A 26,886-nucleotide genomic window follows, 5' to 3' on the forward strand; every position below is an offset into this window, starting at 1 on the left:
GACGTACTGTGGTGAAACTACAGAAAATCAAACAATGAGAAAATCTTAAAGGAAACAGAGAAAAGATAGGTTTTATATATATGGGAACCATAGTTAGGCTGACAAAAAGCATCATCTTATCAGGAACAACAGAGTCCAGAAAGCAATAGAATCTACCAAAAAAAAATTGAGAGGAAATAATTTCCAACCTAGAATATATACTCAGCAAAGTCATCATTCACGAGTGAGGACAAAATAGACATTTTCAGATAAAGACTAAAAATATTTGTTACCCTCAAGACATCTCTCTTTCTCTCTCTCTCTCTCTCTCTCTCACACACACACACACACACACACATTAAAGAATGTATTTTGTGAATTGTGAAGGAGGAAATTGAATCCATAAAAATGGAGTAGGAGATTCCAAAAGCAATGGTAGGTAAAGAATTGGTAAATGCACAGGTCAAACTAATTAAGATCAAAAATAAAAGGAAATTATATAGTAGTATCACATAGTTTATCAGATGCAAATATCTTACAATATTACCAAATTGACAAACATTGGATTCAATTAATAATAATACATTGCAGTCAAGGAAGGCTTGTTCCACATATATAAGGATGGTTAAATATTTAAAAGTTGATTCATTCAGGAGTGCCTGGCTGGCTCAGTTGGTAGAGCATGTGACTTGATCTCAGAGTCATGAGTTCATGCCCCTTGTGTGTGGAGCTTACTAAATAATAATAATAATAATAATAATAATAATAATAATAATAAAATAACTGATTCATTCAATTCACCTTGTGGACGGAATAAACAAGAAAACTATGTGTTCACCTAAATTGATGTGAGAAGTGTTTTATAAAATTTTCAGCCCATTTAAGTTAAAAATACAAACTAGGGATCCCTGGGTGGCGCAGCGGTTTAGCGCCTGCCTTTGGCCCAGGGCGCGATCCTGGAGACCCGGGATCGAATCCCACGTCGGGCTCCCGGTGCATGGAGCCTGCTTCTCCCTCTGCCTATGTCTCTGCCTCTCTCTCTCTCTGTGTGTGACTATCATAAATAAATAAAAATTTAAAAAATAAATAAATAAAAATACAAACTAGAGTTAGAGATGTAATTAATCAGGTTCCAGTCAGAAGCCAAAAACAACACAGTAATTTGAACAAGGAAAGTTTAATATGAAGAGTTGTTAACTCGGGGATCCCTGGGTGGCGCAGCGGTTTGGCGCCTGCCTTTGGCCTAGGGCGCGATCCTGGAGACCCAGGATCGATTCCCACGTCGGGCTCCCGGTGCATGGAGCCTGCTTCTCTCTGCCTGTGTCTCTGCCTCTCTTTCTCTCTCTGTGACTATCATAAATAAATAAAAATTAAAAAAAAAAAAGAGTTGTTAACTATATCAGGGGGTTAATGAGGGATTACTAGTAAGTAGTAAAAAGAACTATAAGGAATACAGGATAAGCAGTTATAAGGAATAGCCACTATCCCTTGTACTGAGATAGAGCATGCAAGAAAAAGTTCACAACCCTACAGCCAGGCACATCAGGAGTATGATCCAGACCTTGTTGGAAAAGGCACAGCCATAACTTACTGGATGGCAGAGAAGTCAAGGAGGTTCCATGCCAGCAAAACTCACTGGAAATCCACCTTTTTGGGTGCCGGGGGACCCTGTTGACAAAAAGATGCCTTGGAACTCACCACAAAGCTGCCTTTATGGAATGGCAGGAGGAAACATTCATGGGGAAGTCCCTCACTGGCAGCACTGTACTGTGAATCACCTGAGAGGATGCTGTGGGAAGCTGCTGGCCGGGGGTGCTGCTGACCTCTGCACACTGAAGAGCCAAGTGCTGGAGAAGCCACCTATGTTGTAGGAGGAAGGCACAGGAGAAGCCAGGAATGCTGCAGGAGGCGGGCATTTGAGAAGCTATATGCACTGCAGGAGCCTGGCAGGAATTCCACACTAAATCAGAAAGAGAAGCAGCCTCCCCTTGCAGTGTCTCTCCACACCCTCCAATGACGAAGCTGGTAAAGGAGAATTATTTACAAGATCTATTCCCATTATTGCAAAGCAGGCAATGAAGGGTGAATTTGGAACTAAACAGCAATAATCTGATAGCTGCATAAGAAGAAACTTTTTTTTAAGATTGTATTTATTTATATTTAACAGAGAGAAAGAGAGAGAAAACACAAGCAAGGGGAGTGGCAGAGGAAAAGGAAGAAGCAGACTCCCCATTGAGCAGGGAGCCTGACATAGAGCTCCATCCCAGGACCCTGGGATCATGACCTGAGCCAAAGGCAGATGCTTAACCCGACTGAGCCACCCAGGAGCCCCAAGAGGGAACTTCCTAACCTGATAAAAGGAAGCAACTGAAAACCTTGGCAAAACTACTGATAAAAAATTAGAAATATTCCCCTTAAAATCAAGTAAAGAATAAAATGTTACTTATGATCACTTCTATGTGATACTGACCTGAAGTCCTCCCAATGCAATGAAAAAAGAAAAAGAAATAAGAGATATAAAGATTAGAAATGCGTAAACACAACTATCAGGATCTGTAGACAGTATGATTGCTCACATAGAAAACTTCAAGAAATACACTGATTATTAGAATTAAGGCATTCAGCAAGTTTGGTGATTACAAATCAATATATGTTTAAAATAGCCATGCTGGGGCAGCCCCAGTGGCTCAGCGGTTTAGCGCCACCTTCAGCCTAGGGCATGATCCTGGAGACCTGGGATCAAGTCCCACGTCGGGCTCCCTGCATGGAGCCTGCTTCTCCCTCTGCCTGTGTCTCTGTGTGTCTCTCATGAATAAATAAATAAAATTTATTTAAAAAATAATAAAAAAATAAATAAAATAAAATGAAATAGCCATCCTTAGCAGCAAAACCTAATTAGAAGGGCACCTGGTGGCTTAGTTGGTTAAGCGTCCAACTCTTGATTTTGGCTCTGGTTATGATCTCAGGGTCCTGGAATCAAGCCCCACATAGGACTCCCCACGCAGTGGGGAGTCCGCTAGAGATTTTCTCTCTCTCTCTCTCTCTCTCTCTGCCTCTATACTTTCCTCTGTTCGTGTGCTCTGTCTAAAATACATACATACATACATACATACATACATACATACATACATACATACCTAAGTAGAAAATATAACTTTTAAGAAGAAAGATACCTTTGGTAAAATTCATTTACACAGGTATTTCATGCTGTCTTTCTAAACACATTCTTTCCTTCTTTCCTTCCTTCCTTCCCCTTTCATAGTCTCATTCATTGAAAGAAGACGTAACGTTTTACAAGGGTTTGCTTTACTTCTTAAGCCTTATTCTATATGAATGCATGTATATGTGTGTGTATATGTGTATAGATCTAATTGCCATTTCAGATATAGTACAACTTTCCACCTTACCAATTCCTGGAAATGTTATCTTTTCTGTTCACTTTTGTGTATAATGTAGTTATTGATTTTAAATTTTATTTTTTTAAAGATGTATTTATTTTAGAGAGAGAGTACATGAGAACACACATGCGTTGGGGGGGTGTGTGGAAGGAGAGGAAGAGAGAGAATCTCAAGCAGACTCCCTGCTGAGTGTGCAGCCAGAGGTGGAGCTCGATCTCACCACCGGAGATCAAGAGTCCATCACTTAGCCAACCAAGCCACCCAGGCACTTCTGATTTTAAATTTTAAAATAGAATGTTTCCAAGACAGGTTATGTTCCCTATTATAATGTGTTAATCTTAAAACATAAACTACTAGTAATATTAAAGGCACCTGTTCAGAACTAATTGTGTGATGTTTGGTTGCTTCTTTTCAGGGAAACTTTTAAAAGCAGAATATATCCTGAGCAGTCTAATAAGCAATAATGGAGCAACAGGTAAAGTGCTTTCCTAACTTCACAACGACCTTCACGTGCGGCTTTGGTCAAGAAACTTAATTCTCTCTTTCTCCGTTTTCTCCAATTAAAAATGAAAACAAAACAACCAAAGTTCTAATATTTCCCTGTTTTATTGTAGAGTGTGTTGTCTAATGAACAATATGCTGTTAAAGCATGTAACTCTGTGGGCCTCAGAAGAGACTTAGTAGCACTCTTTAGGAGAACTATAAATGGAAATAAAGCCTGTAAATTAAGAAAAATACATATATGGGTTTATGTATTTAAATGCCTTGGAAAATAAATTTGATTTTACTCTATATGTATTTTAATAAGAGCTTATTTTGAAGTGGATTTCTTTCAATATTTAATCATACACAAAAGGAAGCGCATCCTACTAGTTGAGTAAGATATCATTTATACCTCCAGATATCTTGTCTGAATTTCTGGGCATTAAAGTCAACAAGTTTCCCAGTAAGTTGAAGACAACTTCTAGTAGACTTTTAATCCCAATGTGTTTGGATACAAGGCCCCAAGTTTCTTGACACTTGTAGCCACTTCCAGTGGGGAGGCAGTTTGAAATACAGACTTTAACTACATACCCCTCATTTGTGGCCATCACTAACCTAGGATGTGCACACTTCCCATCTTCTACACCACACCACACACACACACACACACACACACACACACACACACTGGGATTAAAAGCTGGGGAGAAAATAGAGAAGGTGATGTGACACAAAATCAAGAGGGGTGTAATAATGAATTTGACTCTATTTTTGGTGTTTGACCACCAACAATTTTCAGTCCCATAACTTGGCAGGCGGGCATGGGGGGGGGCTATTTTTGGGTTGTTTTATTATTTTTTTTTTAAGATTTTATTTATTCATTCATGAGAGACACACAGAGAGAGGCAGAGACACAGGCAGAGAGAAGCAGGCTCCATGCAGGGAGCCTGACGTGGGACTTGATCCTGGGTCTCCAGGATCATGCCCTGGTCTGAAGGTGGCACTAGACCGCTGAGACCCCCGGGCTGCCCTTTTGGGTTGTTTTAAACATACTTATCAGTAAACTGAGCATAGCTTGTGGGAGACCGTACCCCAGCCCCACACCCTAATCACAATTAAAACCAAAGCCACTCACCATTCTTCATTCAAGTCAAAAGGACCAGCTTGGGTGTCTGCCTGCCAGAAAGGCTCATTATATGAGTACTTAGTCTTTTCATACCTTCTTGTCATGTGTGTGCATCAAGTCCCAACCTCCCAACCAATTTGGGGTGGATTGGAAAGAATCGCCGGTCTCCTCAGGAACCAGAAGGAAGAGGATCCCAGGCCTCTTAGTGCAGATGCCATAAAGCAAGAGATAGCTCCAATGATAAGGAACACAAATGAAGTCAGTGTGACAGAACACAGTCCATTGGGAAACCAGACAGGAGTTCATTTCTGTGAAGCCTTGGAGGTTACAGCAAGGAGTTTGGACCTTTCCCTATATGTAGAGAAAAGATGGTCTCTGGAATCTGTATTACTTGTGTTCATGAAGACTTGTGAGAAAACGGTGTCATTTCACCAGGCTATTTCCTTGATAATTCAATGCTAAAACTGCTTTACTGTTTTCTCTCTTTTGTTGTAGGTACCTGGCTGTACAGAAATGAAAGCGACAAGGTCCTGGTACAGTCAGTCTGCATACAGATCAGAGGGCAAATTCTGCAGAAGTTAGGTACGGTCATCAAACATTTGCTCCTCTCAGGGCTCATTTACAAAGTCCGGCCGTGAGAGTTTACTGTGGAATTTTTGTATTGTATCTGGTTAAAATTACTAATCCCCACATCGTTTAGTTTCCTCATCAAAAAGAAAATGACATTTAAGATCCCAGAAGTGTTACAAACACTAATAAAATATTTTCTGAGCAGCCCGGGTGGTTCAGCGGTTTAGCGCCGCCTTCGGCGTTGGGCTCCTTGCGTGGAGCCTGCTTCTCCCTGTGCCTGTGTCTCTGCCTCTCTCTCTCTCTGTGTCTCTCATAAATAAATAAATAAGACCTAAAAAATAATAATAATAAAATAAAATATTGTCTGTTGAGTTTTGTTACAGAAACACACAGCTGTGTGATATTAACCCTAGGGTTCTCAAGATTATTTCTGGCGTCTGGCTTTCAATTCTACAGGACCCCATGTGTTAGAGTGACACCTTATTGTAAACCACCCTGACACCATACCCATTCATTCCCCAGAGGGCATTCCTGACTTTGTCAAACAAAAGTTGTAGAATGCTAATTGGGCTTTAAAATGCATGGCCCCGCCCCCGCTGGTTATAGCCGGGCAAAGCTGAGTGCTGTGCCAACAGTCCACAAGAGGGCTTCTAGCACTGCCCCCACAGACAGGGCAACCTGAACTTGGGGGAGTGGGGGGGATGGTGAGTGTGCCGCACTAGGGGAGGGGGTCCTGAGGAGGGAGGGACACAGGGCTGAGGCTCTGCTGTAGGCTGGAGAGCGGAGGGAGATGCGCTGGGAGGGAGGAGGGAGCTTCTGGGGCCCCTGTGGGCTTCCTAGCCTATCCCCACCTGAACACAGAAGACTTTCAAAAACATCAAAAAGGAAGAATAAAAAGGAGCTGCAGGTGCTCAAATAAATAAATAAGTATGCAAACACATCTGAAAAAAATTTTTAAGATCTTATTTATTTATTCATGAGAGACACAGAGAGAGAGGCAGAGACACAGGCAAAGGGAGAAGCAGGCTCCATGCAGGGAGCCCGACGTGGGACTCGAGCCCAGGTCTCCAGGATCACGCCCTGGGCTGAAGGCAGTGCCAAACCACTGAGCCACCCGGGCTGCGCACATCTGAAAATTTTTAACACAGAAAATTAGTATTCTTGTTAATTATGGGGCTAATTATTTTTTATTTATATATATTGTATATGATATATAATAATTCTTTCTGTTTCTCTGTGAAAGGGAAGAATTATCTGTACTGAACCAACTGGAAAAATAGGTTGCTGTTTTTCCAGCAGATTGCTATCGATTGATTGCCGTCAGTGTAATTCAGCCTTAAATTTTCCTAACAGGAAACAATGAATCTTCTTTCCGTATTAGTTTTCAAAGATATTTTCTAACACAATAGGCAGATACTAGCAGTTTGTCTCGTCTCCCCTTTTTCTTTTCAGGGATGTGGTATGAAGCAGCAGAGCTAATATGGACCTCCATCATAGGATATTTGACACTTCCTCAGCCAGATAGAAAGGTGATATATCTAGTGTTTTGTTTTGTTTTTCTCCTTTCTTACATTTGTCTTTGGATGATTATCTCCTTAAAGCACAATTCACTGTATCATTTATTAATTTTATTGGTTCTATTTTTCTTTGTATTGGTTCTATTTTTATCGATTCTTCATGGGCATAGGACCAGAAACATTTGGTAACTTTCTCTTGTGTCTTGCCTTGTCCCCACTCACAGCTAGACTCCTGGCATGTATTTAGTGTTTCTGCATTCATTTCTAACTATCTATTTATATATTTATTTCTATGATCCATTCATCTATTTATTTTATTATAGATTTAGTCTTTACCTGATTCCATAGCAAAGTTGAAATAGCCAAGTTCCTTATTTATAAAATCATTTTTCCTGAGTTGAGTGGACAGGCTTCAATTAATTGTTTATGTGGCATCTTTATCCAAGAAGTTGAGAAGCAACATTTGTTTTCCTACTTGATGTTTTCATTCTCTGTACCTCTGTAGGAATATTCTCCTTGTTAACTGGAACACTGGGTCATCTTGTTTCCCTGAGCTATATAGCAGTGCCACTGCCTACAATCCTTTTATGACCCAAACAGAATGGGACAAAAGGCCTCTTGCCTTTTGTCCCAATTCTTTAGGCCTAGCAGTATGGAGAAGTTAGTGTTGACAGTCCAGTAAAGCCCAACTAAGAAATAGTTGTGTTTACATTGGGTCTGTGTCCTCAGGATGTGATGATTTTTCAAACCCTGTGGCATCCAGTTTAGAAGTATTTTCAGTCAGAATAACAATAACAATAAGACTAAGAAGAATCAGCAGCAGCAGTAGGTAATCTGGAGAACTAATTGTTGACTTTAGGCCTTGAGATGAGAGCAGTAATTGACCATTAATTCCTAATCTGTGTTTTGTTTGTATTTTTCTTACAGGGTATTTCCACGTCACTAGGTATACTGGCAGACATCTTTGTTTCCATGAGCAAAAAAGATTATGAAAAGTTTAAAAACAATCCACAGATTAACTTGGTAATTATCAAGTGTCAAAATCATGGTGCAGAGTGGCATCACTTACAAAACTGCCAGTGTTTTTGGTGATTGGTGTATCAATCTCATTCCGTCTCCAGGAGTCAGGGAGCACAGTGTCTCCCCTCTTAAAGTCACATGAACAATCCTGGGTACAATTCTATTGGTGTCCTACCTAGCACCTAGCACAGTACCAGACATACGAGGGTACTAAAAAAATGACTTGTGAATGAATGAATATCATTGAGGTGATAAATGCTTTGAATCCCACTTACTTCCTTTCAAATCATCACAAATTCAGTTTCCACACTTGGGGCACCTCAGTGATAAGGTAAAGGGGTAACAATTTTAAAGATTTCATTTTTTAAAGTAAGCTCTACATCCAACATGGGGCTTGAAATTACAACTCTGAGATCAAGAGTTGCATGCTCTACTGACTGAGCCAGGCAGGTGCCCCAAAGGGATAACAGTTTTAAAACTTTAATTACCCTCTACTCAAATAAGACCATGAGTTACTTGTCTAGGTTTTTATCCTTAGTAATAATGATTACTAGTATTTATCTATTCTTTTACAATTTAATATATAGGAGCACATAAAACCCTATGAGGTAGGTAGAGCAAAATGTATCATTCTCATTTTAGAGAAAAATAAACTGACGTCCTGAGAAACTAAGTGAGTTCTATAGTTTGCACCCTGTAAGAAAGAATACTAGGAGCAGAACCCAGGTCTCTGACCAGTCTAGAGCATTAGCATAGACATTGACCTGTTCTCCTGCACTGAACTGGTATTGAGATTTTTAATATTATCATGAAGGTTGCCATCTTTATTAAATACTAAAGTGACATAGTAACCATATTTAATAGTAATTAGTGTAGCATAAGAGTACATGCAGCTTGCTGCTAGCACTCTGAGTCTTAGCAAAATGTTGCTTTTGCTGTCAGACCAACACACAAGAAAAGGGTTATATCCCTTGTTCAGTGAAGTTGTCTTTGATGATTGCTTAAAATTATAATCTGCCAGGCTGCCTGGCTGAGCATGTGACTCTTGTTCTCAGGGTTGTGAGTTCAAGTGCCACATTGGGTTTAGAGCTTACTTAAAGAAAGAAAGAAAGAAAGAAAGAAAGAAAGAAAGAAAGAAAGAAAGAAAGAAAGAAAGAAAGAAAGAAAAGGAAAGAAAGAAAGAAGAAAGAAAGAGAAAGAAAGAAAGAAAAGAAAGAAAGAAAGAAAAAAAGAAAGAAAAAGAAAGAAGAAAGAAAAAGAAAGAAAGAAAGAAAGAAAGAAAGAAAGAAAGAAAGAAAGAAAGATTAAATTAAATTTTTTAAAATTGTAAACTGCCTCCCTACCCTGAACCTCTTTGTGGCCCCTTCCCGCTTTTTCTCTAGAACAGTTATCACCATGTCAGATACCATGCATTTTACTCATTTTGTGTATTGACTGATCTCTTCCCCTCAACAGGAAGTAAGTTTATTGTAGACTCACTGCTGTCTCCTTCATGTCTAGAACAGTGCCTGGCACATGGAGGTACACACATTTCTAGGATGAATGAATGAATCTTAATGCCGTGAAATCATACATTAAAAGGTTCTTTCCTAAGAACAGTGTAGAAATCATCAGCTCATCTGGCTGCAAAATATGCAGAGTTCCTGTGAACAAAGAGTTGCATGATCCTCCAGAGAAACTTGTGTAAACTATTTTGTATAGGCAGGCATTTGTGAATTTTTGCACACATTAGGCCCTCTCTGAGGAGGGGGGGGGGATAGGTTGTGTATGGGTGCTGGGGGAAAGGACACTCACTCAACAATCTAGGGGTTTGGGGCCACTTAACTCTTTCTTGGCACTGTTCTGAAAAGGTTGTGATGAGGGACAGTGTTTTTCAGAATACTGAAAGAAAAGCAAAGGAATTTCATAGCCTGACTTTTGCTAATGAACAAATAATTGTTAATACAACACTTGGCTTCCTATTTTTTCACAGGGTTTGCTGAAGGAGTTTGACCACCATTTGCTCTCAGCTGCAGAAGCCTGCAAACTGGCAGCTGCCTTCAGTCCCTACACACCTCTGTTTGTGCTCACAGCTGTGGTAAGGAGGGTGCAGCCCCTTGCTGAACTGCTCCCCAGTGAGAGGAGTAACCAGTGAGAGGGAAGGTCTAACCTAAAGTGGGCTTTGTGCACATCATTAGATCATTGTGATCAGGCCTTAAGTGTAGAAAAGTTTTATCAGAGTAGTGACATCCTGTTGGAAGCTAAATTAATTCAGCCTAGGGGTATGATATTGTCTGCCTTAGACCAATGGCCAAGCACATCAGAATTGCCCAAGGAGTCCTTTAGAAATGCACATTCCTAGTCCACCCTATATCCACTAAATGCAAATCTCTGGGATTGGTACCCCGAAATCTCTCGTTTTGAAATACTGCCCAGGTGCAGAGGGGTTTGGAAGCTGCTACTCTGTTGTTTTGAGTACTATTAAATAAATGATGTTTTTGTATGTAGCAGCCTCCTTTTCACAGAGAAAATTACTATGTCCATTTCCCATATATAGACTCTCTTTGTTGAAACTAACAACAACAGTAACAGCAACAACAAATTTATCATCTTTGATCAAAAAGTATCAGGCCTGGGGCCGCCCAGCTGGTTCAGTTAAAGGAGCATGCAGCTCTTGATCTCAGGGTCATGAGCTCGAGCCCCACATTGGGTGTAGACATTACTAAAAAGAATAAATAAAAAAAAAAATTTTAAAGTATGAAGCAAACAGCAAGATTGTAGTTAAAACTAATTTCTTCCCCCTCATGCCAACCAATCACATGTATCCCAGGCCATGCTCCTGATTCACCAAAAAGATATTAGGTCCTTGACTCAATACTTGATTGTATATATTTTTTAGAATATCTGGCAAGTGTTTATTTTCCTAAAATATTTCTAATTACTGCCCCCCCCCCCCCCCAGGAATGAAGTTTTTCCTGTCACTTCCAGTTTCTAATTCAATTTCTGATTTTGTATTTGGTATTTTGCTCAGAATATCCGTGGCACATGCTTGTTGTCATACAGCAGTTCTAATGACTGTCCTCCAGAAATGAAAAATTCATATCTGCATGAGGCCAAAGAAGCGTTTGAAATTGGCCTCCTCACCAAGAGATATGATGAGCCAGTTACTGGAAAACAAGAGCTTCATAGTCTTCTCAAAGCTGCTTTCGGCCTTACCACAGTGCACCAAAGACTCTACGGGGAAACAGAGATGATCCATGTAGCAAGTCAGCTCTGTAATAAAGCTATGGGAAAGCTGTACAGTTTCAGTACTTCCTCTGGAAGTCAGGAGAGAGAAGTTCTCTCTCAGGAGATCTTGTCAATTATTGCCCATGTAAAAGATCATTTACAAATTCAAAGCTTCTCAAATTTAGATGACAAGTCTTATGTTCCAGAGAATTTCAAGCATGGGTTGGATAAACCCATCTTGCATGGGCAAGTGGATTTCCAAAAAATCCTTGAAGCCTATTCACAGCACCATACTTCAGTGTGTCAAGTATTTGAAAGCTCTTGTGGAAACAACAATAAACAGAAAGATACAAAAACAGAAGTCTGTATCACTACTCTAAAAACCGAGACAAGAAACATAGATACTGTATGTACTACTGAAGACAAACCACATTTTCAAAAAAGCATGGTAATATCTTCCTCCCAAATGGTTAAGAATAATCAGGAGAAACTCAGGAGGCAAGGAAGGAAAAACTGGACTCATTCTGATACATTTCGAGTCTCCTTGGATCAAGATGTAGAGACTGAGATTGAGCCACCAGACTACAGCCATGGTGAAGGAGATGTTTTGAACAAGTCTCTGAGTGACAGTCATTGCTCTAGTTCTTGGAGCAAGTTATCAAGGGTTAGTTCTTCTACAAGCTGGGAAGAAGTAAATTATATTGATGACAGGCCAACCAGAAAGGAGCCTTGCAAAGAAGAACATCTTGTGGATATTCAGTGTTCCACTGCCTTGTCTGAAGAGGTAGAGCTCAATGAGGAAAACAAAGCTTCACATCCACTGTCTTCAAAGCTTTATGGTCTCTCTCTCCAAGTGTCCAAGGATGACAGTTTAGAGTCTTCTCAAAATCAGCTACAAAAACATGTGCCCTTGACAACCTTTTGTCCTCATAATACAACAGGCATGTTCTTGGCCTCTGGTGCAGAGCTGCTAGGAGCTCCAGAAGGTGTACAGAAAGTCAGAAACACGGGATCCAGAAATACTTCTCATTCCAGACGCTTGTTTGATTCTGCTTCTTTGTCCTCTTCTGATTCTGTTTGGCCCAAGAACATAGCCACATATCCTTTGGTCCAAGAAGAAGAAACCTTTGAACTAATTGAATCTCCAGAAATCAACTGTGATGCCAGAGACAGGCATGGAGAAGAAATCAAGAGAGGCACGGACCTTACATTTAAAGATATCTCCTCCTGGGTTGACCCGGAAGGAGAAACAGTGGAAAAAGAAGAGGCTATGCCCTTAGACTCTCACATAGTCATGGGGGATTCTCTGGACAAAAGTTCCATGATGGCATGTAGCTCTTTCACTTTTCCTTGGCCTGTTCAAAATCCTGACTCAGGAAAGAGTAGTGGCTCAGTGAAAGAGCAGGACATTGACCCTGAGGCCTCCACAGTAGATGAGGAGGGCCAACTGCTTGACAGCACAGACATTCACCCCACAAGTGGACGTGGCTCTTCTAGCCTATGTGCTCTGAGGCAGCCGCATGGTCAGGGGGCTGAGACCCCTAACCCATCTGTAAGTAGTAATGTTGCCTTCCTTGATCTTAGCAAGGACTGCACTACCACGGAGGAAGGAAACAAGCCAGGAAGTATTCTAAACTGCAGCCAGAACTCCAGCTCATCTTCAGCATGGTGGTTGAAATCACCCGCATTTTCTAGCGGTTCTTCTGAGGGGGAAAACCCATGGTCCTTTCTGAATTCCAGTGGAAGTTCTTTTGTTTCATTGCCAGGAATGACAAGGCAAGAGATCCTAGAGGCTCGAACCCTGCACCCTGATGACTTTGAAAAACTCTTGGCAGGGGTGAGACATGATTGGCTATTAAAGAGACTGGAGAATACTGGAGTTTTTAAGCCTAATCAACTCCACCAAGCACACAGTGAGTACAACCTTTTCAGTAGGTATAGCCTCAGGAAGCCTCTATGTACGTTTGGGGTCCTCTGAAGAACTTGATATGTAGATCACTTAAAATTCATGAAAGACACAGACCCCAGTTGCTTTGTGAATATACAGAAAATATGTACTTCAGGGATTTCCCTCACTCTTGGTGTGGTGGACTGTAATGGTCACAAAGACTAGAGGCTTACTCAGGCCACCTCATATATTGGGGGCTTGCTATAAAGATACACAAAGCAGTAAGGCAGACAAGAATCTTACAGGGCAAAGGAACAGTCATTAGGATTTAAAACAGCTCTGTGTGCCATATCCACTCCGCATCTGTCTTTTCCATGGATTCTCATTACCAATCACCTGATTTCTGTTTTTCCCTTTCAGATTCTAGAGGGCAGTTTGACCTAAACATCACTCTTCTGCTAGGCAGAGATTTTCACACCTGTCCACAAGGTTTCTTTCCAGCCAGTGAATTGAGCAAGTGCCCCCTACTGTTGCAATCAGCAACTACTTCTTGCTTATGGAACAACTCAAGGTCACTTACCATAGCAGGGAGCCTGGATTGGGGCCACCCAGTAGTCAGTGTGTCTATCACAGCTTAGAAGTGGTGGAGAGTCTGGGAAGAAGACCAAAGAAGATTCTTCTCTTAGCCCAGAGGATCACATCATAGCACCCTCCAAGATACTGAAGAATTATTTGAAAAGAAAGAAACAACTCTTTGGGTTGCTAAGCACTAGATACTAAAGCAGTAGTTCTCTGGGTATCTGGGTGGCTCCGTCAGTTAAGTATCCAACTCTTGATTTCAGCTCAGGTCATGATCTCAGGGTCCTAGGATCCAGCACCCTGTGGAGCATAGCATCAGGCTCTATGCTCAGTGGGAAGTCTGCTGGAAGATTCTCTCTCATTCTCTCCTGTCCCTCCCTCCACTCATGCATGTGCTCTCTCTCTCTCAATCTCTCTCAAGTAAATAAATCTATAAATAAATAATTAAATAAAATAAAGTTGTGATTCTCAATCTTGGGACCATATAAGAATCCCCTGGGGGGAGGGAGCTTTTTAAATTTCCAGTACCTCACCCCTGAGATTCCAGTCTAATGGGTGTCTGAGGTTTGGATTCAGGCATCAGTATTTTTTAGTAGCTCTTCAGTGAGTTTTTAGAAAGACAATGTCAGTAACTTTGCTTCAAAGTATTCCAGTGTTTGGCCTGCTGCCTTGAGAAGACTAAAATACAGACCAGGTTGTTAAAAAAGAAGCAAAATGTTCTTCTATAATAGGTTTTCCCTATTCACTATTCCCTTTTTAGGGATTTTGTAGGTTCAGAATCACATTTCTTAGAGTTAGGTAACTGCTTTATTGTTATGCCTATGTGCCAGTTTATGGGTAAAAAGCCACATGTACATGATCTCAAACCCATTATGGGAACATTACCATCCCTAGTGTTCAGATAAGAAAAACAGAGAAAGCCCAAAGAAACAAAGCAAGTTATACATCCTCCTTCTTTCTTCCCTCAGCTCATTATCGTTCGTATGAATGTGTGCAAGCAGCTCACCTTGTTTCCACCCTCAGCTTCTCTGATTGAGAGGCCCAAATGTGGTCACTCTTCACAGCCGCCAGTCTTCTCCCTCCCCAGCCCCAGACCTGAGAGTTTATCTTACTTTGCATACTTTCTCTCCTGAGTCTCCTGTAACTTCACTCATAATCACAACCTTGGTACAGAAGGTCCTTTTTCACTTCATTTTAACTTGGATCCCAAAATGTTGCACTTCTTCCTCAGAATTCATGTCTTTCCTCTCAAATAAATGCTTTCTTGCTAGCACTGTTCTGCCTTTCCTTAAGGTAGAGACACTTTTTGTTTTTCCTTCTGTTTTTTTAAGATTTTATTTATTTCTTCATGAAAGACACACAGAGAGAGAGAGGCAGAGACACAGGCAGAGGGAGAAGCAGGCCCCACGCAGGGAGCCCGATGTGGGACTCGATCCTGGGACCCCAGAATCATGCTTGGGCCAAAGGCACACGCTAAACCGCTTTGCCACCCAGGGATTTCCCCCCTTTGCTTTTCCTTCTTATCTTTTCCTTTTTTGGTTGAGTAGCATCTTTGTACAGTTAGCTGTGTTTTGTCAAGTAATTCCTGGACTTTCCCAACTTAAAACAAGAGAAAATTAAGGTGCACTCTTCTGGGTAACCATGATTTCTGGAGTTGCCAGGAATCTCTGAGATATATTTCATTTATTTTGATCTATATCATTTGGCACAGGTAGTAGGCTGCATTATCTGGCGCCCCCAGATAATTAGAAGGTGCAAGCATATATCACTCTTCCAAGATGGTCTCTGGGGTTTTGCTATTTAAAAAGCCCTTTGTTGGGGCCCCTGGGTGGTTCAGTCGGTTAAGCATCTGCCTTCGGTTCAGGTATGATCCTGGAGTCCTGGGATTGAGCCTTGCATTGGGCTCCTTGCTCAGGAAGGAGCCTCCTTCTCCCTCTCCTCCCTGCTCATGCTCTCTCCATTATCTCTATCTCTTTCTCTCAAATAAGTAAATAAATGATCTTTACAAAATAAAAATAAAATAAATAAAAAGCCATTTGTTTTCCACCATTTTCATATAGAAACTCTGGTCTTACCCTAATCTCTCGCCATCATAAGCAAGGGATTTTGCGAATCTTTGTTATATTTACTTTTTTATTGTACTACACTAGCTTTGTAGTAGTAGTCAGAGAGGAGGCTGAAATATGAGAAAATGACTAAAGAAGCTGAAGATTTCAGACAAGCTGGATTCAAATTTGTGTCACATTGATTTTATTCATGAATTGTAACATCTCTTTGAAAATAACATCCATTTTTATTTTATCTTTTGTTCCCAGATGCTCTTTTATTAAAATACTCTAAAAAATCAGAATTATGGACAGCCCAAGAAACTATTGTATATTTGGGGGACTACCTGAATGTGAAGAAGAAAGGCAGACAAAGAAATGCTTTTTGGGTTCATCATCTTCATCAAGAAGAAACTCTGGGGAGGTATTTCTTTAAAACATCTATACCACTAATGTAAAATGGGCTACTTATGCCTTTTTGCTAATTAATCATTTATGAGATTTTGAAAGGGCTGGAAAAGTTGTCCACATTGTATATTTTCAGATTCCTACTTCCTCCTCCTCCTCATTAATTAATAGCAAGTTACCACACACTGACCAACATTATTCAGCCATTTTACATAGACGTACATGATGTCAAACCTCTCAGGGAGACATTGTTACTCTCATTGTAAAGATAAGAAAAATGGAGTTTCTGGCCATATGGCAGAACAGAGAGCCTCAAACACTCCCACTAAAACTGCTGGCAAGAAGTCTAGTTCAACTATGGAAACCATTTATACGTAAATAAATGAGCCTGCAAAAAAGGTAGGAAAATTCTGTGAGGCTAGGGATGAAGACTATCCAGGGATATGGGTGCATAAGCCCTTACGACATCACTATAGAAGTTTTGAGTGGGGTGGGATGAGATGGCATTGACATCTGTAATATGAAGTTACACATGTAAGGGAGTGAGTTTAGAGACCATCCAGATAAAGCAGGGATGCAGGAATGGCTACATACTGAAGGAAAAAGCTATCTTAAAACAAACAAACAAACAAACAAACAAACAGGGATTCCTGGGTGGCTCAGCGGTTTAGCACTGCCTTCAGCCCAGGGTGTAATCCTGGAGTCCTGGGATCGAGTCCCATATGTTTCTGCCTCTCTCTCTCTCTGTCTCTCATGAATATATAAAGAAAATCTTAAAAAAAAAAAAAAAAAAAGCACAACACCTCTGAGTGCCTGGGTGGCTCAGTTGATTAAGTGTCTGACTCTTGATTTAGGCTCAGGTCATGCTCTCAGAGTTGTGAGATCAAGCCCTGCATTAGTCTCCCCATTCAAGAGGGAGTCTGCTTGAGATTTTTCTCTCCCTCTGCCCCTCCACCTGCCTGCACTCTCTCTCACTATCAAATAAATAAATAAATCTTTTAAAAAATTCTAAAAACACCCCACTGAGGTAAACACTTGAAAAATTTTTTGTTTGGCCTTAGTTCTTGATGACAACTTCAAGCAAAAGCTCACCTGAAAAGGTTAGTCACCTCAGGTGGTCCCCATTGTGTTTGAGGCCTAATTTTACATCATCTGTGTATTTAAAAAGATCTGTAAAGCCAGAATTTTAAGGTGGACCCTGTTATTTATCCAAATCTAAATAATGTAAGAAATAAATAGGAAGAGAGGGAATGAGAGACAGTGAGAAATTGGGTGATTTTTAAATAGTGGAAGTTTATTTCTTGAAAAGGTTGTTGATGATGATAATAATAATAGAAACATGTAAATATAGTTACCAAGTATTTAAGTGCCAAGCCTTATTTTATTTATTTTTATTTTTATGTTTTAAAATATTTTATTTATTTATTCATGAGAGACACACTGAGAGAGAGAGAGGCACAGAGACACCGGCATAGAGAGAAGCAGGCTCCATGCAAGGAGCCTGATGTGGGACTCGATCCCGGGTCTCCAGGATCATGCCCTGGGCCAAAGGCAGCGCTAAACTATGCTGAGCCACCCGGGCCGCCCATAATTTATATACTAGTTTAATTAATCATCACAAAACACTATGAGATAAATATTATTATCCCCACTGTACAGAAGAAGGAACTGAGGCACAAAGATGTTAAGTTACTTGCCCCATATCACATATCCAGGTGATGAAGCCATGTGTTATAGATTGAATGATTTTTCTAAGATTTTATTTATTAGAGAGAGAGAACGCGAGCAGGGGTAGAGGCAGAGAGAGAAGCAGGCTCCCCACTGAGCAGGGAGCCCAATGTGGGGCTCAATCCCAGAACTCTGAGATCATGACTTAAGCTGAAGGCAGACATCCAACCAACTGAGCCACCCAGGGACCCGAAATGATTTTTTAATAGTTCTGTACTGTAGTCTCAAATTCATATGTTGAAGTCCTACCCCCTAGTACTCAGAGTGTGATCTTATTGAAATAGAGTCATTGCAGATATCATTAGTTAAGATGAGGTCATGCTTGAGTTAGGTGGGCCCCTCATCCACTATGACTGGTGTTCTTATAAAAGGAGACTTGGAGATAGACATGCACAAGGAGGATGCATGTAACATTGTAGTTGTGTTGCCACAAGGCAGGAACCAACAAAAGCCAGGAGAGAGGATTGGAAAACATCCTTCCCTAGTGGCTTCAGATGGAACATGACCCTGCTGACATTTTGATCTTGAATTTCTATGCTCCAGAACTGTGAGGGAATCAGTTTCTTTTGTTTAATCACTCAATTTATGGCACTTGGTTATAGCAGCCCTAAGAAACTAATACAGCAGGATGCATCATAGGAGAAGCTGAGTTGGAAAATTAAAGAGAGCATACAAAATGTGGAAGATGGATTGAGAGGGTCCAACGTATGTCTGATCAGAAAGAAATAACAGAGCAAATAGAGAAGAATTACTGTTTGAATAGATAATATGTGATAATTTCCCAAAATTGTCAAAACACATTAATCTTTGAGTACAGGAATCACAGTGAATCCTAAATAGGATAGAGAAGGAAGGAAGGAAGGAAGAAACTAGGAAGGAAGGAGGAAAGAAAAGAAAAGAGGGCAGGCAATCAAAAATCCACTTCTAGCTACATAGTAATAAAACTTCAGAACACCAAGGATAAAGATCTTATAATAATCTTAAAAGCTGTCAAAGAAAAAAGAGTTTACAAATAACAAATCCTTACTAAAGAAAATGATCCCCACAAAATGGCATAAGATGCCAGAAAGAATGAGCCTCTGTTCCCAGATTAATGATCCTGTACCTAGCCCTGGAGGTCCTCTGATAGAATATTTGGGAAGTGCTCCAGTACCGGGGTTTGCTCAGAGTTCTGAACTGATTCAAAGTTATTGCAGGCCCAGGGTCTGCCCGTAGTAGAAATGCTTGCAGCACAGGACCCCCGTTGTGACAACTGCTCCTCTACTGGCTGCTTTCGGATGCCATAGAGGTTCCTCCTCTGTCAGATTTCCTTTTTTTTTTATTTTTTTAAAGATTTTATTTATTTATTTATTTATTTATTTATTTATTTATTTATTTATTATTTGTTTGTTTGCTTATTTTCCAGAGAGATAGCTCAAGCAGGGAGAGGGGTAGAGAGGGGGAGAGAGAGAGAGAGAATCTCAGACAGACTCTGCACTGAGTGCAGAGCCCATCACTGGCCTCAATCTCATGACCCTGAGATCAAGACCTGAGCCAAAACCAAGAGCTGGACATTCTGGAGAGAGTTTTCTCTAGTTGAAGTCTATAACTAACAATTCTCTTTGATTTTTGGAGGTCGATCTAGACACATGCAAATTCCTTGTAAATTGACACTAGCTTACAGCAAAATATAAACTATGGTAAGGTGTGACAGTTACTGTTTTGCTCCTTTCAGCACCTAATCATTGACTGCCTCATATCTTGTTTCCAGCTATGCATAAGTCCTTGAAATATACAAATATTTCACACTTCCTTTAAAACACTCAGGACTGGCACAGTGCTACACACATAATAGGTGATGATGGAAACAAGTATTTGTAACGAAGTAATCACATAAGGAAAGGATAAAGGAAGGCTTCAGATTGATTAATTGACCTGTGTATGGCCACATTGCAGGTAGTAAAAGACCTGGTTGCAGAGTCTGCACTTTCCAGGGTCCATCCTGGCTCTCTTGGCTTACCAAGGAAGTCTGACAAACTGCTACAGTACGTGGACACTCTCTCTATAATCAGTATCATCCTTAGTCAGTGTATCAGACAGTACTCTTCAGAAAAAAGAACCAAGAAGATGTATATACATATAGACAGAGAGGTATTGTCAGGAATTGGTTTGCATGGATAGAGGCCAGAAAATCTCAAGATCTACAGCTGGCAAGCTGGAGACCCAGGAGAGCTAATGGTATAGTTTCAGGACAAAGGCCAGCAGGCTCAAGACGCAGGAAGAACTGATGTTTCAGTTCAAGTCCAAAAGTAGGAAAAGACCAGTGTCCCAGCTCAAAGGCAGTTTAGCAAGAGGAATTCTCTCTAACTTGGGAGAAGGTCAGTCTTTTTGTTCTACTTTTGTCCTTCAACTGATTGGATTAAGCCCACTCAAATTAGGGAGGGAGACCTGCTTTACTCAGTCTATTGATTTAAATGTGAAATTCATCCAAAAACACCCTCACAAAAACATGCAGAATAATGGTTGATCAAATATTTGGGCACACTGTAGTCAAGATGGCACATACAATTAACCATCACCGTCAGCCAACATGAATTATGTTCTGTTGTTCAGGAGGGCCTTACGAAATTATTTGAGTCCTGAGATAAGTCAAGATAACGAATATTGACTGTCTAAGGTAGAGAAAGAGTAACATCTTTCAAGCATTTTTGCATATCTCCTCTGGTCTCCACTCTCATTACTCTGTGATAAGATCACTTTTGCATTTCTTTTGTGTGTTTTTTTTCCTCTGGTCATAGATATGTTGGGAAAGAATATAAGGAGCAGAAGGGACTCTGGCACCACTTCACTGATGTGGAACGGCAAATGACCGCCCAGCACTATGTGACAGAATTTAACAAAAGACTTTATGAACAAAATATTCCAACACAGATATTCTATATCCCATCCACGGTATTGCTGGTAAGATTGAAGAGAGCTAGGGTTTGGTTAAGTGGGCCTCTAAGTATATATTAGGTTAGATTTTTGGTAAAATCCAATAAACTTGGGATGCCTGGGATGCCTGAGCATTGGGATGCTCCATGGTTGAGCACCTGCCTTTGGCTCAGGGCGTGATGGGTCCTGGAATTGAGTCCCGCATCGAGCTCCCCACAGGGAGCCTGCTTCTCCTGCTGCCTATGTTCTGCCTCTCTTTCTGTGTCTCTCATGAATAAATAAATAAAATCTTTTTTAAAAATCCAATAAACTCAGTTACCAGAATCCTTCACCTACTTCATCTGCTTCATCTACTTCGAGAAATATGTAAGAACCATGACCTTCTACACCCTGAATACATCATTTGGATCTTCCAAGTCACTCTTTTAATTCTGGTATCTGGTCCCACATGGTCAAGTTAGCGATTTTAGCGTCCTTTCTCTGTGTACTGTCTGTACTTTCAAAGAGAGAAGAAGGACCCTAAAGATTTTATGAAGTGCAAATTATCCCAACATGATGCATGAATTCCCTGTTTTACATCTGTTAGTCCCTATCCCTGGCAACAAAGTAATTACTAAGTAATTACTTTAGCTTAAACACTTTTATGTAGAAAAAATAATTATTCCCTTTTCCCTTTCAATTAATTCCAATTGTTAGGAAGTTCTTAGATTTAGCCCAAATCTCTCTTCCTCTGATTTCTACCTATGAATTACAGCTCCGCCTTGTGGGGTCATTGAGACCAATCTGTTTTTAACTATATAAAAGCAACCATCCATCTCCACAGACTGTTCTCTTTTTTGGATTAAGAATACCCTGCCTCCCAAATAGATTGGATCCTTAGCTCATTCACACCTAAAAGATACATATTATTTTACTTTGGCCAAAGACATTTTTAGACTCATATTTTATTACTTCCAATAATAGCTATCATTCACTTTCTTTGTGTCAAGCACTATACCAGGCATTTAGCACATTAACTCTAACCTTTGAAACAACTGCAAAATAGATCATACACACAAATGCTTGAGATGATATTCCAGCCCAGCATTCCAATGCATGATCTATCTACATGTCCTGACGAGCTAGCTCCCTAGGGTAGGTCACTTCATGGCCTCATTTTTAAGTGAGCATTTTAATAAAAGAATAATAATAATTTTAGGTTCTATTATATGCCACATAAAGTGTTAAGCACTTTACATGGATTTTTCTAATTTAATTCTTTTAACAGGGATCCCTGGGTGGCGCAGCGGTTTGGCGCCTGCCTTTGGCCCAGGGCACGATCCTGGGGACCCGGGATCGAATCCCACATCGGGCTCCCGGTGCATGGAGCCTGCTTCTCCCTCTGCCTGTGTCTCTGCGCCTCTCTCTCTCTCTGTGACTATCATAAATAAATAAAAAAATTAAAAAAAAATACATTTAATTCTTTTAACAATGGTATAAGGTAGCTGTTATTTTAATACCTGCTTTACAAATGAGCAAACCAAAATCTCCAGAAGTAGTAGAGCTCCCAAGTGGCAAAGTGAGGTCTACCCAACCCCAAAGCCAGAGGCTTTCGTAGCCATAATGGTACATTGTCTTCCGTTTCTATTTTTCAGATTTTGGAAGGCAAGACAATAAAGGGATGTATCAGTGTGGAACCTTACATACTGGGGGAATTTGTAAAATTATCGAATAACACAAAAGTGGTTAAAACAGAATACAAAGCCACAGAATATGGCTTGGCTTATGGCCATTTTTCCTACGAGTTTTCTAATCATAGAGATGTTGTAGTCGATTTACAAGGTATGTGAAATTAAGATTTATTTTTTTATGTTAATGCTATTCATATTAAATGTGAGGTCTTGTAACTAGCTCTTTCCAGTCATTATATAATAGACTGTTCGTTCAATGCCTAGACTACTATTTGTAATTAAATTAATTGATTTTACTGTATGTAGCAAATGATGTCTGGAAAAAAAGCTTCTGCAAGTGTCTACAGGGTCACATAATCAGTAAGAAAACCTGGCTCATATTCTACTGAGCTTAATTCTAGAGCAAATCATGAGGGACCCTGGGTGGCTCAGCGGTTCAGCGTCTGTCTTCAGCCCAGGGCATGATCTGGAGTCCTGGGATCAAGTCCCACATCAGGCTTCCTTCATGGAACCTGCTTCTCCCTCTGCCTATGTTTGTGTGTCCCTCTGTCTCTCATGAATAAATAAATAAAATCTTTAAAAAGAAATTCTAGGGATCCCTGGGTGGCACAGCGGTTTGGCGCCTGCCTTTGGCCCGGGGCGCGATCCTGGAGACCCAGGATCGAATCCCACGTCGGGCTCCCTGCATGGAGCCTGCTTCTCCCTCTGCCTGTGTCTCTGCCTCTCTGTCTCTCTCTGTGTGGCTATCATGAATAAATAAATAAAATCTTTAAAAAAAATAAAATAAAATAAAAAGAAATTCTAGTGCAAATCCACAGTGACTTTTTAAAATTTCACCTGTGTGTTTGAGTAATGTAGGTTTTTTAATATTGCATGTTTTGATATGTGAAAATCTTTCCACCCTTTCTTTTCTTCAACACTTTACCTTTATTACAAGTGTGATATTCATTATAGAATAGAAAATTGTGTGTACTTAAATCTGACTTTAAAAATTTTTTTTGCATTTATATTTTAATTTTATTTCAGTTCATCTAGTGTTTTATTTCTCAGAATTATTAGCCGATACTCTTCACTTCATTTAAATGATAAATGAGGTTTATTATCATTATTTTTAGTAATGATACTATGACCATCCCCCAAGATCTTCTCTATCCTCTTCCATAGCATTTATCATCACTCTGTTGTATTATATAGTTTGCTTACCTATATTGCTTATTAATCTGTCCCACTTTACTAGAATGTTAGCTCAGTAAGTATAGTGATTTTTTACTCACTTGTTCATTGTTAAATCCTCAGTACTCAAAACAGTGTCTTGTAGTATGTATGCTCAGTAAATATTTGTTAAACAGATGAACTAATGAGTTAGACACTAAAGCAACTTACGAATCATGAAAGAAATATTTGATATATTGTGACTTTAGTAATTAAACCAAGTGCATTTTATTGCTCTCTAATTCCTTGAAAACTGGTGGTCTAGGTATGTCATATTTGACAAATTTAATTACCTAATATTCAGTTTCCCTTCTTAAACCAAAAATTGGAATACGCAAGACAAATCCCTTAACAGAAACTTATCAAACATTAACCTCAATATGACTGAGTTATTAAAGTACCTCTTTAAGTATATACATTTTCATTTTTCTGAACTACTTCACTGACATTTATAGAGGATTTAATTCTCAGACATGTTTATTTCTCTTTTAGGCTGGGTGACTGGTAATGGAAAAGGGGTCATCTATCTGACAGATCCCCAGATTCACTCTGTCGATCAGAATGATGTCTCTACCAATTTTGGAAAGAAAGGAATTTTTTACTTTTTTAAGCACCAGCACGTGGAATGTAATGAAATATGCCATCGTCTTTCTCTGACAAGACCTTCAGTTGAGAAACCAAATAAATCATAGATTATGTGGCACGGTAATGGGATGAGCTTGGCGCTCCACACCAGTGTCAAGTCCTCCTCTCCTTGCAGGCACACACGGTATGGCATAGCCTGGTCTCCTTGGGCATAGTCAGGGCCTTGAACTAGTTCTGGCTAATAATTTGTGAGATGAATGTGTATCAACTTCAGGCCCATTTAATTGCCAGGGCATGGACTCCTGGATAGCTCAGCGGTTGAGCATCTGCCTTTGGCTCAGGGCATGATCCTGGAGTTCCGGGATAGAGTCCCACATCAGGCTTCCTGCATGGAGCCTGCTTCTCCCTCTGTCTATGTCTCTGCCTCTCTCTCTGTGTGTGTCACTCATGAATAAATAAATAAAATCTCTAAAGAAAAAAATAATTGTGAGTGCAAGATGCCGTGGAGTTGCTTTCATCCTGCCACAATTGCCAAGAATATATGGAGGATATAGCTGCTTATCAGTGTAAGTCCTGCAGTGAGGGCAACATGGTAGAGGCCTCCACTGACCCATCATGGACACAAAACAGATAAGAAATAAACTCTTATGGCTTAAGCCATTGAGATTTGGAGGTTTTCTTCACTGTCTATCAGCACTGATACTATGAGTGTTTTCTTACTCATTCAGGAGTTCTCTGTATGTATAAAAGAATTCAGGATATTGTGATATGAATTTCAGTTTTCTTCTGTTTGTCTTCTGACATGTGACTTCGTATGAAACTTTTTTTCCATGCAGTATTTATTTTATACAGTTGAATTCTTTAGTCTTGTATTTATTTTATGGCTTCTAGGTTATATGTTGTATGTAAATCCTCCCTGCCATGGGTTTTCTTTATTCTTAATCCTACCATATTTTCTTCTAGTACATTTGCATTTGGAAAAGGTACAAGGGAAGAATGGTATATTTTAACAGCCATGATAGTCCACTCCTTGCATCACACAGATCTGTTTCTTCACAAAGATTTTGGGAGCAGCTCATCCATGATCTTGCTAAAAGGAACTTACAGAAATGATATTGGTGAGGTATTCCCTTACTGAGGTTAGTTTTTAGGAATGCAATTGGTGTTCACTCTCCCTCTACTATTAATTACTTAATTTCCCTCATTCTTTTTTTTTAAGATTTTATTTATTTATTAATGAGAGAGGGAGAGGCAGAACACAGACAAAGGGAGAAGCAGGCTCCATGCAGAGAGCCCGATGCAGGACTTGATCCCAGGACCCCAAGATCACACCCTGGGCCAAAGGCAGGGGCTAAACCACTGAGCCACCCAGGGATCCCAATTTCCCTCATTCTTAAGTATTACTTCAGCAAGTCTTAGTGGCTTACCTGGTGGTATGACTCAGACCTACAGACATGAGGTTTCTGTCTACTTGATAGTTAGAGCTTTTTCTAACTAGAGTTTGGAGTTACTGTACAAGTCTGTCCACAATTGCATTTGGGGCAAGTGAGAACCTTTATGGAGCTCCTCCTGGGGGGTTGGGAGTGTAGTTGACTGATATACCAACTTCCACCCCTCTGGACCCACCACTGTGTTCAAACGAAGTCATGCTCCCCGGGGTGCTCTCAGCCAGTGACTCAGCAAGACCAGGAAACCAGGCTAAGAATATTCTGAACAGGTGACCATCCACACAGTCTTCACGGTGGCCTGATCACAGCCTTCTTAATGCTGTGCTGTCGTCTGAGACTCTTCCTGCCCAGTCCTCCTTTGCCCTCTCCTTTCACAGGTACCACACCTGCATACCCCTGTTCCCACCACATAGCCTTTAGAGTCATTTCTCCCAATAAATATCTTACTTGTCTAATATCTTTTTGGTATCTGCTTCCGGAACAACCCAAACCAACACAAGTTTATTAAAGAAATGGAAAAAAACTTCATCCTGATAACAAATTAAAAAGGGAAAATCATACCATCTCAAAAGATGCAAGAAAGGTCATTTAATAAAATGAAAACCAATTCTTGGTGAAAAGCTCTTTGCAAACCAAGCATAAAGGAAAGCTTTCTAAATCTAATAATGGGACTTTTTTAGTTCTTTTAAAGCAATAATATAATTAACAGTGAAACATTTAACTTTTTACATTTGAGAAAAGGAACAAGACACATTTGCTCACTATCCAAACTCTAGTCAACATTTGTGAAAAAATTAAAAATATGTATATTGGTGTCTAACCCTGGTTTCTGGCACAGAGCTCCTAAAAGCCTTGTAATTCCCTAAGTGATAGGAGCACTAGGAGCATTTCTTGTTCTAATATTTGGTCTCTGACTCCAGTCCTGACAGAGAGCTCCTAAACCCCTTGAAATTTCCTGAGTAATAAGAGTATCATTTGTTTTCACGAGGCAACTCTTGATGAGCTCCTAGATAACTTCTGGATAAGGACTGGTCACCAGAAAGACCAAGCGATGATTAGAAACTTAAAACTTCCAACTTCAACTCCCATTCTCCTAGAAGTGGAGAGGGA

The 26,886-nt window shown here is 40.1% G+C and overlaps 1 protein-coding gene and 1 long non-coding RNA gene across 6 annotated transcripts in view; both read left to right on the top strand.

Annotated features, from left to right (window-relative positions):
• Positions 1-24,812, top strand: part of ALPK1 (alpha kinase 1) — a 118,943-nt gene extending 94,131 nt beyond the window's left edge. For all 5 annotated transcript variants that reach the window (XM_077882300.1, XM_077882301.1, XM_077882302.1 and 2 more), the window contains 10 exons: positions 3,793-3,852; positions 5,482-5,568; positions 7,009-7,085; positions 8,001-8,096; positions 10,066-10,170; positions 11,104-13,213; positions 16,083-16,236; positions 20,726-20,888; positions 22,496-22,682; positions 24,236-24,812. In XM_077882300.1, the coding sequence (XP_077738426.1) occupies positions 3,793-3,852; positions 5,482-5,568; positions 7,009-7,085; positions 8,001-8,096; positions 10,066-10,170; positions 11,104-13,213; positions 16,083-16,236; positions 20,726-20,888; positions 22,496-22,682; positions 24,236-24,435 (3,239 nt within the window). In that variant the 3' untranslated portion in view covers positions 24,436-24,812. The remainder of the gene's footprint in view (positions 1-3,792; positions 3,853-5,481; positions 5,569-7,008; positions 7,086-8,000; positions 8,097-10,065; positions 10,171-11,103; positions 13,214-16,082; positions 16,237-20,725; positions 20,889-22,495; positions 22,683-24,235) is intronic.
• The window catches only part of LOC144303972 (uncharacterized), a 209,040-nt gene that overhangs the window by 109,422 nt on the left and 72,732 nt on the right, over positions 1-26,886 (top strand). The window lies entirely within an intron of this gene.

This window comes from Canis aureus, chromosome 33 (assembly GCF_053574225.1).
Source record: "Canis aureus isolate CA01 chromosome 33, VMU_Caureus_v.1.0, whole genome shotgun sequence".
Lineage (NCBI taxonomy): Eukaryota > Metazoa > Chordata > Mammalia > Carnivora > Canidae > Canis > Canis aureus.